Below are 13,323 nucleotides of genomic sequence, written 5' to 3'. Positions count from 1 at the left end.
GAGTGAGGGAGAGCGGCTGTGCTGCTCGGGGGCTGCTCCGAGCCCCCTGCCCGGGGCTGGGCCGGCGAGCAGCTGCCGTGTCACCCCCGAACCCGGGCGGGGGGCTGCAACCCGAGCCCGTCCCCGGGGTCCCGCAGCGCCGCGGCCTCGTCCCGGCGAGGAGGACGAGTTAATTCCCAGATGGATGCGCCCCGAGCCCCGCATCTGCCGCGGGCAACGGGAGGGGGGCGCGCGGGGCCGGGCACAGGTGCGGGGCCGCCGCCCGGTTATAAATAGCGGGGAGGGGCGGCCCGGCTCCCCCCGAGCTCGGTCCCCCCCTCCGGGGCTCGGAGCGGAGCGGGATGCGGCGCCCTCCCTCCCTCCTCCCGCCCGCCGGCAGCATGAGCCCGTCCTTCCTCCTCCTCCTCCTCCTCCTCGCCCTGCCCGCCCGCGCCCGGCGGGAGCAGGTGCCCGGCGGGGCTCAGCGGGGCCGCAACGCCCCCGCGCCTTCCTCCTCCTCTTCCTCCCCGGCGGCGGCGGCTGGGCCGAGCCGCTTCCCGCGGAGCCGCCCGGAGCGGCGGCGGGGCCGCCTCTACTGCCGGGTGGGCATCGGCTTCCACCTGCAGCTGCACCCCGACGGCCGCGTGGACGGCGCCCACGACGCGAGCCCGCTCAGTGAGTGGGGGCCGGGAGGGCGGGGGGCGGCGGGCTGGGGGCTGAGCATCCCTGTCCCCGCGGGCTTCCATCCCCGCTGCGGGGGCACAGCCCCTCGCTGCTGCCGCCCTCCCCGGGGCGAGCTGAGGCCCCGGCGGGCCGGGCAGGGGCGTTCGGAGTGCCGGGGGGGGCTGTGGTTTGCGGGCTCCGTGAGTGCTGCCCGTCCCCCGCCGGGAAGCGGCTCCTGGGGGCTCCCCCGGCCCGGGGAGTGCGCCCGCGGGGATGCTGTGAGAGCCTGAGCTCTGCTCTCCCACCACAGCCCCTTGCCGGGCACCTGGGGGAGAGGATGCTGCCCCTTTTCCGTCCCTTCCCTGTGGGACTTTTCCATCACTCTCTCTGCATTCTCATTCTCCCAGCACAGTGATAGGATATATTCGGTTTAAAAATAGGACTGAGGCTGACGTTCCCCTGAGAGAAAGCTGTGCTAACTCATGGCTTATCCTCTGGTCGGAGTTGCTATGATATCCTGCTAGAGAGAATGAAATGGCAGGTGGGGATGAAAAATCCCTTCAGGAGCCCGAGGGCTCGGGCCCGAGGTGACCCTGGCAGTGTGAGGGGCTCAGCTGTCGGGAGCGTTCAGGGAGCAGCCGCCACATCTGCCCGGGACCAAAGAATTTGGGGCCCAGACGGTGCCGTGGCCCAGGAGGGAGGGGAGTCCCTGGGCAGGAGGGCTGGGAGCCCAGGAGCTCTTCTCGGGGCTCCGTGGGCACAGCAGGCACGAGGGATGGGTGGGGACACGGGGCACCCATGGCACGGCTGCTGTGGGAGGGCCGGCAGGAGTTTGGTGCTACAGCTGTCCTGCAGAGCTCTGAATCCTGTGCAGCTCCTTCCTCCTTACCCTGAGCCATCCCCCCGGAAAGGCCACAGCGACACCAGCTCCGCGTGCCGGGGCAGGGCCAGGCTGGCTGGGGACAGGCCCTGCTGAGGGGGCTGTGCCGGGGTGCTGCAGTGAGGAACAAGCTGGCCTTTGGCAGGGAAACCCCACCTTTGGCCCCTGGGAAATAGGGCCTGACCCTGGGCAGCCCCCATAAACAGGGCCACCCCACAAGAGGCAGGAGGTTTGGGGTGCCCTGGAGGACAGCCAGGCGTGGGACAAGGTACCTGCCTTGCTGCAGTGGGGCTGCAGAGCCTCACGGCCTGTGGCACATGGGGTGGGGGTGTGGCAGCCCATAACCCCCAAAGTGCCCCCCAGGTCCTTGGTGCTGGGACTTGGGTGCCTCAGGGGGATGTGCTTCCTCCTTAAAATAAACATGGGAAGTGGTGATCCGATACCCAGCCTTGGGGGATTTAACGTGGCTTGTGTTTGCTCCTGGCATGTTAATCCCACGGCCTTTGGCGAGATGCTCTGCGGGTCCTTCCTCTGGGGCTGGGGCCACGGGGCCCCTGGGGCTGCAGCTGGGGGTCAGTGCCACTCCCTGGGGTGCCAGGGGGAGCTGGGGACATGGCACTGCCCGCTCCAGCTGGCAGGGGATGGGGCAGCCGGCCCTCTGCCCCAGGTACCCCACAGGTGATGTGCCGGTGCTGCTGCCGAGGGATGCTCGGAGGCTGCAGCTCTTCTGTCAGACGAGCTGCAGGTCCTACGTGCCCCATCAGGGGCCAGAAGCCCCATCATGCTCAGGAAACTCCCGTTTTTTCCATGGCTGGGCTGCACAGTGCCCTGTCCCCCAAGCCCTGCTGAGAGCATCAGTGAGGGTGCATCAGTGGCACCTCCAGTCCCAGCTGGCCTGTGTGCCACCGACCTCCTGAGCTCAGTGTCTGGGGATGAGGGTGGCACCTCGGATCCCAGCAGGCTGCTCTAGCTACCGGGTCTTCTCCCACCCTTGGGGGTTGACTTGGTCTACCACTGCCCAGCCAGGAGCTGTGCCCCAAAACGGAGCTTCAATAAAAAAAGAGGAGTCCCAGCCACCACCCTGTATCCATCCTAGAGTGCATGGAGGCTGCTCTGTGAGGCAGAGGGATGGAGTAGGAGCTGGGTGGAGCCAGGCAGCTGAAGAGCAGGAACGTGGGAGAGGAAATGCAAACCTGTCAGACTGAGTTGTATTTATTTTTTTCTCTGTCACACCAATATGAAAAGAACTGTGATTTATTTTGGGATTTCTGTCATCCTAGGTATTTTGGAAATATTTGCTGTGTCTCAGGGGATTGTAGGAATACGAGGAGTTTTCAGCAACAAATTTTTAGCGATGTCAAAAAAAGGAAAACTCCATGCAAGTGTAAGTAAACCCCCCGTTACGAGTATGTGTTGTTTATTAAAGGCTTTGCGGCGCCTCCTCGTCAGGGCTCGCCGGGCTGGCACCGCAGACACGGAGGGGACAGGCGGGGCCCGAGTCCCCAAGCACCTTCCTCCTCCTCTCTGCGCGCTCGGGCGCTGGCGTCGGCAGAGCCTGTGCTGGGAGCAGGGCTGGGTTATTTTTAGCCCCGTGCGCGGCAGATCGAGCAGAAGGGCTTAGCCAAATGTCTCCCGGCGAGCGGCACGCGTGGCGCCGGCTGTGCCCGCGGAGACACAGCCCGGGGAGGCTCCAGGTGAGGGCTGGCTGTGCAGCTGGAGCGGGAGAATCCTGCCCGCTCTGCTCTGCAGGATGGTGTCCCGAAGGAGGAGGTTCCCCGCGGGTCTCACGATGCTTTTTGCAGCTTTGTGTCGAATTAATCCCTTAGTTAATTTCGCTGCTTGTTTCAGCCTCGGGATGTTGCTTCCCTGTTTGTGCTCGTCTGTCCCAGAGGTCACTTAAGCAAACACAGTGACCTCCTGTGCTTGCAGGAAAGGCAGTGCCTTCGGAAGGTGTGTGCACAGAGGCCACCCCAGGAAGGGCATTTTCAAGGCAACATCTCGTCCCTGGGGGTGGTTCCCAGGGAGCCTGGTCCGGGCTGATGCTGGGGAAAGCGAAAAGGGGATTGCCTGCCCCGCAGTTCTGAGACACGCCTCCCGGTCCCAGAGCGATGTCACGGCTGTACTCGCACTGCCCGAGACTGCAGATCACCGCCAGGGAGATTTACGAACTCCCCTCTCTCTCCTTTAAGCCTTGTTGGAGTGCTGCTCCTGAAGCCTATTGATGCTTAAAGGGCAAGCACGTGCTGGCTTACTTTAGGAGATAAAGCAGGAGCATTAATGGTGTCTAGGGGAAAAGGGGAATGGTTGCATGGAGGATAACAGGAGGTGAGAGCAGAGGGGCAGAGCCGGAGCAAAGGGAAAGGATGGAGAGGAGAGGGAAGCGGGCAGAGCGCGGTCGCTGGACCCTCCAGAGCCTTCCTTTCTGGTGTACAATGGGCCTCTTATCTGAGCTGCAGCCGTGATTTATGCCCTGGCACAGGCAGAAATTAAATCAAGCCTCGTTGGTGCATGGTTAATTGTCGACACACAAAGGGCAGGGCCAGAGAGGTACCTCAGTCAGGAGGGTCAGGGCAGGGGTGAGGACACGCGATGCCCCGCTCTGGTGAAAGCCACAGATTTGTAGAAACTTGACCCAAACGTCTAAAGATTGTTGGACTAAACAATGCCAATAATGCAAAGCCGGCATCTGTTGTTCTTTCCTGCGCTGGCAGGATTGAAGTTATTTCATGGCCTAATGAGCTCCGAGCAGCACAAAGCACGTCCTGTGCCCGTCACTCAGGGCAGGGCTTTGATACGGGAGTCAGGCCGGGGGCTTCGTGCTGAACCTCAGGCACAAGCCATTCCTGCAAGAATCTGGGCTCCTTCAAAACTCGCTCTTGGCCTCAGCTTCATCCCAGCTCGGTGTTTTACAGGCGCTCTCCTCCTCTTTCTTTTCTTTTCTTTTTTTTATGCCAGCTTAATTAAATTACTGAGTGGTTCATTTTTAGAGGCAGCAGCTTCGGAAAATGACAGTTATCCCAGCAATTATCAGTTGTGTGCACAGATGGCTTTTTCCTCGTTGATAAACCCTCGCTCTCCTGTTTGTCCATTTTTAGCACGGAGCGGGTGGGAGGATTCCGTGCCTGTCCAGCACGGACCCCAGGGGACAGATTTGCCCAGGTAACTGTGCCTTTCCAGGAGCTGCCACAAAGCTGCCATTCCTCGCTGGGGCAAATCTGCTCAGCTGGGTTTCGAGATTTAGGTGACTTCAGGACTGCTCTTGGGGATGGTCTCTGGAGCTCTGCAGAGCAGAGCCGATGCCAGCCTCGTGCTGTGGCTGCCCCACCTGCCCTGTGTGGGGAAAGTGGCTCTTCCCGATGGGAGCAGCGCAGCCATGAGCCGAGAGGCCGGGACGTGGGGAAGTGTGACAGGACCGTGGCGAGGCAGCTGTTATGTGCTTCCCTCCCTGGGTGGATGTCCTGCCTGAGCACTGGGGCTTCAGGGGGCACTGAGGGTCACCAGAACCCTGCTGGGGAAGGTGGAGGCCTGGGGGAAACAGTGGAGAGGGTGCATGGAAGACGGGGAGAACAAAAATGAGTCACGGAGGTGACGTCCCTCGGAAGCAGCAAGCTAAGGAAGATCTAATTTAGGTGCTGTGAGGCAAAATGTGCGTGGCAGGTTGTGGGCTCTGTCGCTTGTGCTGTGAGGCTCAACTTCCTGGGTTAAATTTGGGCTTTGGAACTCTTTTACTGTGGTTGCAAAGCCTTGCTGGGGGTTGGGTCTTGTTCTCTGGTTTTGGAGCGCGAGAGTTCAGCATCTTCCTGTCGGTGGTTTGGAGGTGTTGCTGTGAAACTGAGCTGGGGAAGCTTTCGGGGCACCACGGCCACCATCGGGGTGAAGCGTGGCTGAGGATTTGGGAAGGGCTGCTGGAAGCTGTAGCTGGGGGCCTCGGGGCTGTGGGCACATGGGTGGAGCGCTAGGCTCCGCTCTTTTGCTTTGGGGTGCTTTTTTGGAGACAAGGGAAGGGCACTGCTGGAGGGGAGAGGAGGGAAGTGCACTGCTGGGGCAGCCAAGCCCTTTTACTGCCAGCAAAGCCCAAACCCGGGCGGCAAGCAGCTGCTGAGCGGGGCTTTGCAAGCAGAGAGGCGCCTGGCAGCCTCGGTGTGGGCGCCCCGCGCTCCAGCCGCTCCTCGGGGCCGGTTCTGGGAATGGCGGGGGGACAGGCCGTGCCCGGGCTCGGTGAGCAGCGTGTCCCTGTGTCCCGCAGGCCCGGTTCACGGCGGACTGCCATTTCCGGGAGCGCTTCCAGGAGAACAGCTACAACACGTACGCCTCGGCCGTGCACCGCAGCCCGCGCTCGGGCCGCGCCTGGTACGTGGCGCTCAACAAGCGCGGCAAGGCCAAGCGCGGCTGCAGCCCCCGCGCCCGGCCCCAGCACGAGTCCACGCACTTCCTGCCGCGCTTCGGCCGCCCGCCGCCGCCCGAGCTCGCCTTCACCGTGGCGCTGCCCGACAAGCGGCCCGCCAAGGCCCGGCCCCGGCCGGCGCCCGCCCCGCCGCGCAGGAGCCCCGGCCCGGCCCGGTACCGCCTCAAGTTCCGCTTCGGGTAGAGCCGCCGTGGGCATGCTGGCACCGAGGCGCCGGGCAACCTTCGGGGGACCCGGGTGTCCCTGCACGGGACACGGCCCAGCTCCGTGCCGGGCGCGGGGCCCGCTCTGAGCCGCACACGCTGCGAGGCGACCCCAGGACGTGCCGGGTCAGCAGCTCGGGCCGAGCGCTGCACGCTCCTCGGGCCAGCCTCCTGCTGCTGGACAACCAGAAAGGTACCTCTACAGCCAACATGTTTTCTTATCTCCACCAGTGACTCCTTTGACAATCATTTTCATAGGAGAGAGATGTTGGGAGCCAAGCGGTTTTGTTTGTTTTTCTTGCATCTCCTTCTTGCTGCACTTTTTCCTCCGACCATACCTCAGGCACCACGTATCCAGGTCTGTCCCTTTCCCTTCTCTTAGAATCCAGCTCTTCCCTTCCACAAATAAAACAGAGAGACCAAGCCCTGCAATTTCAGTCGCCTTACCTGCGGTGCCAGGTGGTCTTCAAACCCTTTGTTGGCAATAATAGATGTGTGTATATATTTTGTGACAAATGCGTCACGATATGTGATTTGGGGAGGGTGGCTGTTTGCAGCCCGCTCATGGTAGTCTCTCTCGTTCTTCCCTGGACAGCTGCAGGAGCGAGTCTCTTCCTGTCCATCCAAATGTGGATTTGATGCCTGCTTTAAAATACCTCTGCCCTGGTCCCGGGGCGTTCCTGCTCCCTGGAGGAGTCCCTCCACAGGTATCCCCACAGGATAGGGAGTCTGTGGCCCCCAGGTGCCCACTGGCTTTGTCCAATGGTTTTTGCTGCTGATTTATTTTCTCACTCTCGATACATTTGCAGAGGCAGGGAGCAAGGTTTCTCTTGTACAGTGAGCGTGGCGATGTGGCAATAAATGCTGTTCCAGCTGCTTGTCCCTTGGGGAGTGCTTTTCCTGCCCAGGAGGCCCCAGGGCCCTGACGCTGAGATGTTTCCCTGTCGTGGTGTGATCTGTGGAGTAGCTGTGCACATGGAGTTTGTAATCAGTGTTTAGCAGTGCTGCTGTACAGGCACTGGTAGCATTGAACCTCACCGGTGAAGCCTTAATCGGAGCCCAGGTGGGCTCAGGTTGGCAGGAGCCCTCAGGACCTGAGCCCCTCCAGCGTCCAGCAGCAATAATTAGCCTCCTCTCCGCATCTGATTGTGGTGTGAATGGCTGTTCCCATTGGAATCGTGGTTCTTTGCCTTTGTCACCCTTCTGGCAGCCCCTGGTCGGACGCGTGTGCTCCACGTAGGAGGATGGATGGGGACGCTGGAATAAAACAGTTGTGTTCCATTTTACAACCTGATGGTGTCATCTCTTCACTTGTCTGTGCCTTCCTTTCTTCCCCCGAGGGAAAAGCGGGACCACTGCTAAATTGTCTGCTCCACGTTTCTGTCGGGTTGGGGCTGGCCAGCGGGATGCTGGTGCTGGGGTGGAGCAGAGCTGAGGGGATGTGGGTGCTCCCTCCGCTGTACCCCCAGAACTGTGCCCCAGGGGCTGCTCTGGTGCGGCTCTTTGAGCCTGGGTTACGGCAGGGCCCGGTGAACAGGGGTGTCCTGGGCTCCCCACCACTTCCAGCCAGCCTGTCTGACTGTGCACGCACAAAATCCAGGCGATGAGTGCTCAGTGCATCCCTGGGAGATAACGCAATCAGAGCCTTTGCAGCTGCTGCCCCAGCCCAGGCACGTGTGGAGCTCCCCAGGCAGGTAAGGGAGGAGCAAATGTGCTGCTCTTGCTGCCACTGCACCCCTCGGAGGAAGAAAAAAGGTACTGGTTTCATCTTCTTTTACACTTACCTCTTATGGGGGAAAACCAGAAGCTGCTGTTTTGCTGTTGTGGTAATATTTAACACATAGTCGTGCTACTGGAACAAAGAGAGGCATATTCCAGGGAGTGAGTAGCCCCAGGAGGGAGATCAGGGTCAGGGAATCCAGCAGACACTCCCCGTTCCTGTCAGACATCCTTCTGCAAGGGAATTCACTAGGCTTGTGTAGCAGCAGGGGACTAAAGGCCTGAGAATATGGCCAATGTGTTTTTTAATTTTAAAATTTAAGTGAATTTTTCTGGGGGTGTTTTTTCTCTTTTCCTGTTTTCCTTTCCAGCCACCTCAGAGGTACTGCTGGGGAGAACAAGCCAGAAACCAAAGAAGCTCAGGAGGATTCCCAAGTTCATTTCCAGACACTTGCTGCCCTCAGAGGAGGTGCAAATCCTCGTGGAGCTGAGCAAGGGGATGCGGGGACTACAGCAGAGTGCAGTGAGCTGGCACTGTCCCCCAGCTCCCTGGTTTTGGAGACATTCATTCGCATTCTGAGAGGGCAAAAAGTGTTCTTGTGCTTTTTCCTGCCTGCAGTCACCCCTGCCAGGGATGTGTCTTGTTCCAGAGCCTCCAAAAGAATTTGTGTGTGTCCTGGATGCATAGTTCGGAAGGAGCGTCCTTCACCAGGAGCGAGAGGATTTTGCACGGAGCCTGCCGAGTTTGGGCAGGTGAGAAGAGAAAAATGAACAAATCCATGGGTTGAGGGGTCCTTTAGCGCGCCCCAGGGATCTCCGGGAGAGCCGGGGTGGGGCTGTGACCGTGGCAGGGTGTGCGGAGCTCGGGACGGAGCCCCGAGGATCCCGGTCCCGCAGCCCCCGCCCGTGGGTGGGGAGGGGGCGGCCGCGGGGCTGGGCTGGGCTGTGCTGTGCGCTCCGGGAGAAGCGCTGCCGAGCCGGGGTCGCAGCAGCCCGGGGGCGGCTCTCCGGCCAGCCCGGCCCTGGCAGCTCTGGCTGCTGGCGTGCCCCCGGCCCGCCCAGAGGCGGGGATTTAGCACAAACAGCTGTCCGGAGCTGTGAGGTGGCCCGGGTGGCCAGAGGCAGCCCTTCGCTGGTCCCGGCAGGAATGCCGAGCAGGTCCCGAGCAGTGCGGTGTCGGCGCTGCTCCTTCCCGGGACGCCTGATCCGCCCGAGCAGGCTGCACGGCGGCGGCGCTCCGAGGGTCCCGGCGCTGGGACTGGCGCCTCTGGGGCCGCGGTGGGCGCTGCTGGGACGGAAGGATGGGCTCTCTGGGAGCCGTGCCCAGGGGCTGTGTGTGTCCCCGCTCCGGCGGGGCCGATCCCCGCAGGTGTGCGGGCCCTGCTCCCGGGGGCCGGCAACACAGGGACGGACAGAGGGAATCCCCCCGGCTGGCGTGTCCCTGTTCTTGCCCTTGCTCCACTCTGTTTCCCTGGCTTGTTGTCTTCAAACACACGTGTGCTTTTCTTTAAGGAAAATAAATCAGCAACTACCGTAAGTAGTAATTTTGGGGAGACCTTGCTACAGGGAGCTAAAAAACATTTTTATAGCACTTACTTTGTCAGCATAGTTGGTGAATGGTTGAGCCACAGAGCAGCTTCCTTGTCCCGTGGAATTTTCCCCTTATTTTGCCATAGTGAGATGATTATGCAGTAATTTAGTAGCATGTGTCAAGTGTCTTTGGTAGCATCTGTGGGCCAGGAACACGTGTGCTGCATAGTTCAGCTATTGCCATACCTCATGTGCTATCCTGTTTCAAGCTCCTAGTTCAGGCAAAACCTGATTTTTAAAAAAATTTTTTCTTTAGTGCCATTTTAATTTTTTAATGCCTTTTTAATTTTTAATGCCTTTTTATTCTTTTTTTTAAATATGCAGTATTGAATGTTTATAGAGTCGTAGAATCCAGAATGGCTTTGCTTGAAAAGGACCTTAAAGACCATCCTATTCCACTCTCCTGCCATGAGCAGGGACAACTTTGACTAGGCAAGGTGCTCTGAGTGCCTTGAACATGCCCAAGGCAATTAATGGGAGTCTTTTGGTCCACAGCTGGGACACAGCACTTGGGGTGTTCATCCAGGAAGGGGCTGCTCGGGTCCTAAAAAAGAGGAGTTGGCTGGTAAGTGACCTCTTGTGTCCTCTTTGGGAAAGAAGCTTGTGTTTCGTGGTTTTGGACGTACCTGTGAGTGGCCAGTGTTCATCACAAGGAGGCTCCCACAGCAAGCCCTCATTCTCCTGAGGAACTGTGTTCACCTCTGCTGTTGCACAACATCATCTTCCAGCCCATTTCCCAGAAAGGACTGAAAGAGCACAAGAGAGTGCCTGGGCTGCCCTTCTGCTCCCCTGTGCAGCTGTGCAGCTGCTGTTCCCTGTAGGCTTCCCCAGTTCCCATGTTATTTGCAGTGTTGCTCCGTAGGAACCCATCAGCGAGGAAGAAGCCCTTGGAGGACAGTGACAGGATGTGTGGAGCTCAGGGTCTGGGTTGTTCAAGTCTCTCCTGATATATTTGGCAGAAATAGTGCTGTTGTGGAATATTAAAGGCAGTGTGTAACTTTCCCCTCGAACTTTTCCATGTTCTTTGATGTTATGTGTCTCTGGCAGTGACACAAGTTTGGATCCCAGCCTATGCCAAGAGGCAGGGTTGGAATTTCTTTTTTTTTTTTCCCTGAGAGCATCTTGCCACTGAGAAGCTTCTTCATTTGGTTTTCCCTGCACGCTGATAGCTCTGTTGTGAGCTTTATTTGGAGCTGTGAATCCTTTGTAGCTACACCGAATAACATGATTCAGCAAGGACTTTGAATCCCCCCCAGAGCCTCTCCTGCAAGGGCTGATGGACAGATCTCCTGTGGCTCTGCCACTCGCCTCAGAAGGGTGCCAGCTGCTCCTAAGCTGGTTTGCTGGGCACTGGGACCAGCTGTGGATTGCCCCTCCCCTGGCAGGGTGGGGATGTGGTGAAAGCCAGCATCCAGGGGGTGGGATCTGGGGCCACTTGTGCCTTGGGTGGCTTTTCGAGGAGTAGATGTTCTGGAGCAGCAGGACAGTGTCCAGGGATGCTGAGTGGGGTCCTGTGTCCGAGTGCCACGTCACAGTATTACCCTGCAGGCCCTGGGGGTGCTCCCACAGCCCTAAGGAAGGGTTTGGGAGTCCCTTACTGGTGCACCTGGGCAGGTGTCCCCCAAGTCTGCATTGCCTGCTGAGCTCCTGGCTCTTGAGAGGAGAGTCTGGCCTGATAAATCACCTTTTTTTATCTTGGATTTTCCAATCCAGGCGCAGGGCATGCAGAGTTCTCTGAGAAACAGCAATGTTTGTGAGGTTTAAGCCTTAGTAACTACTCCATCGTGTCTCGACTGCAAAGGTTTGGTCCTACAGTCCCAGGCAGATGAGGGGAAAAAGAAACTTCTGTTATTCATGGAAAATCTTGTGGGTTATTTTAATGTTGTTGTATGATGTTCTGTCTGCTATTTTTCTAACAAAACCTGTTTGAAATGTTGATCAAGGACTAGAATTCAGGACTGTTCCCTACAAAATCTTGTGAAGCCTGAAGGACCAGGGTGATGGCTGCTCTCAGAAAAGGTTATTTATTAACATCATGTCAGATTCCCCTCAGCCCTGGGCAGGACACCTCTGGGGCTGTGTTGTGGGTCAGAATTAGGGGTGTGTTTAATACTGACCAAGGTCAGGTGAGTATTTACTTGAAGGTGTGGGGTTTGGGCCCAGCTCTGAGCTGAACCAGGATCAGGGTGGCAGATGGTGCATTTTGTTGCATCCTGAGGTTTCATATGCCCCCTTGAGACTTCCCTCTGGGCTGTGGCTGTGGTGGAAGGTGATGCTGCATCACAGTGAGCTGGAGGTGAACCTGCACCTCCCGTGGGCACTGCCGTGTCTCTGCTGTGCCACCAGTGGGAATTGGCTGCTGTCACCGCCACTGCCAGCCTGCCTGGGGGCTGCGTCCTCCGGCAGCCCTTCCAGCTCCACACACGAGCTCCAGACGTGCCGCTGTGCCGCGCTGGGGCTGTTTGCTGGGGATGTGCCTCGTCCCGGGAGGATCCTGCTGTTCCTGGGGGGCTGGCAGAGTTTTTGGGGCGGCAGTTTCAGGGCTGGGCTGCCCGAGGCGCTGGAACCGTGCGGAGCCGCTTTCCAGCGCCGGCGCCCCTCTCAGTGCTGCCGCCTGCCGGTCAGGCTGCGGCACTGCAGCGGGGCGCCGCGCATGCGCGCTGGCTCGCTGGGCTCGGTGGGGACCCCTGCCGACCAGAACTCGGTACTGCAGGCAGCAGGGCGCGCATGCGCACTGACCACGGGGACGCCGTGTAGCGCGTGGCCATTGAGGGCGAGGCGGGAGCTGCTGCGAGCATGCGCAGTAGAGCTCCCGCGCGCAGTGCTGCCGCCCTGTGGGAAGCAGCCGGTACTGCAGGGCGCTCCCGGGGCGGCCGCGCGGATCCCGCCGTGCCGGGAACAGCGAGCGCGGGTCCCGCCGCCCGTAGCGCCCGTCGAGGGGCGCGGCGAGACAATGGAGGAGGCGAGCGGCTGCTGTGGCTGCAATGATTCTGAGTTGTACTTTTTCTTCCCAAGGTCCCTGGGAAGCGTGGGACAAGGACCGAAGGACACATTCTTGTCAGCCTGGCAGAGAAGCAGCAAATTGTGCTGGAAGAATATCGACCAGTGCCTGTGCGATGGTGATCTACAGTTTTACAATGAAGCTGGAAATGAAATAGTGTTATTTTGAAGGAAACCCTCAGGTGGAACGCACGAGAGAGATTATATGCTTTTCTAGCATCTTAATGAAAATAAATTAATAAAAATGGGAACGAAAGACTTATTTTTTAGGTTTTTTTTTTTTTTTTTTCGGTGGGGAGGCGTGGCGTCCTCTAAGGGGCCTAAACCTTACTTTTAGAGAGTTACTTTGTCAGTGTGGGTTGTGAGCACAGGTGCTGCCTCATTCTCCTATTGCCGCAACTCAGGTACAAACCTGCTGCAAGCTGCGAGTTTAGGCACTAACTTTTTAAGAAAAATAAATTTTTCCGAGTGCGAAGAGCAACCCCGTAGAAGCATGGACTCCCAGAATGGGGCTGGGAGGGTCCCCGTCGCTGAAAGGAGGGGGGAGATGGGGCTGGGGACCGGGGGAGGCGGGCCCGGTGTGGCGCGGGAGGGGCGGGGACTGAGGGCTGACAGCGGCTCGGGCTGGCCTGGGAATTCCGGTGCTGGGCAGAGCACGGGGCGCGGCCCCGATCCGCCATTCCGCCCCCGGCACCGCCCCCGGCACCGCCCCCACCCCCGGCCCAGCCTCCCGCTCCGCCTCCGGCCCCGCCTCTCGCTCCGCCCCGGCTCCGCCCCGGCTCCGCCTCCCGCTCCGCCTCACGCCCCGCCTCACGCCCCGCCTCACGCCCCGCCTCACGCCCCGCCTCGCCTCGGCTCCGCCTCTCGCTGCGCCCCGGCACCGC

General features: G+C 59.6%; 1 protein-coding gene and 1 long non-coding RNA gene across 2 annotated transcripts; both read left to right on the top strand.

The window, feature by feature from the left end:
- Window positions 1–341: 341 nt before the first annotated feature.
- On the top strand, window positions 342–7,401 carry FGF5 (fibroblast growth factor 5). Its single transcript, XM_056490833.1, has 3 exons — window positions 342–654; window positions 2,803–2,906; window positions 5,769–7,401. Exons 1-3 carry the CDS (start codon window positions 342–344, stop codon window positions 6,108–6,110), a joined length of 759 nt encoding a protein of 252 aa, XP_056346808.1. The 3' UTR covers window positions 6,111–7,401.
- Window positions 7,402–9,052: 1,651 nt separating this feature from the next.
- On the top strand, window positions 9,053–12,968 carry LOC130252233 (uncharacterized). Its single transcript, XR_008840319.1, has 3 exons — window positions 9,053–9,382; window positions 9,935–10,004; window positions 12,455–12,968. It is a non-coding gene; the product is annotated as an uncharacterized LOC130252233 (long non-coding RNA).
- The last annotated feature ends 355 nt before the right edge of the window (window positions 12,969–13,323 follow it).

The sequence above is a fragment of the Oenanthe melanoleuca genome, chromosome 4 (genome assembly GCF_029582105.1).
Source record: "Oenanthe melanoleuca isolate GR-GAL-2019-014 chromosome 4, OMel1.0, whole genome shotgun sequence".
NCBI classification, from domain to species: Eukaryota; Metazoa; Chordata; class Aves; order Passeriformes; family Muscicapidae; genus Oenanthe; species Oenanthe melanoleuca.
This window is presented reverse-complemented; position numbering and strand designations above follow the sequence as displayed.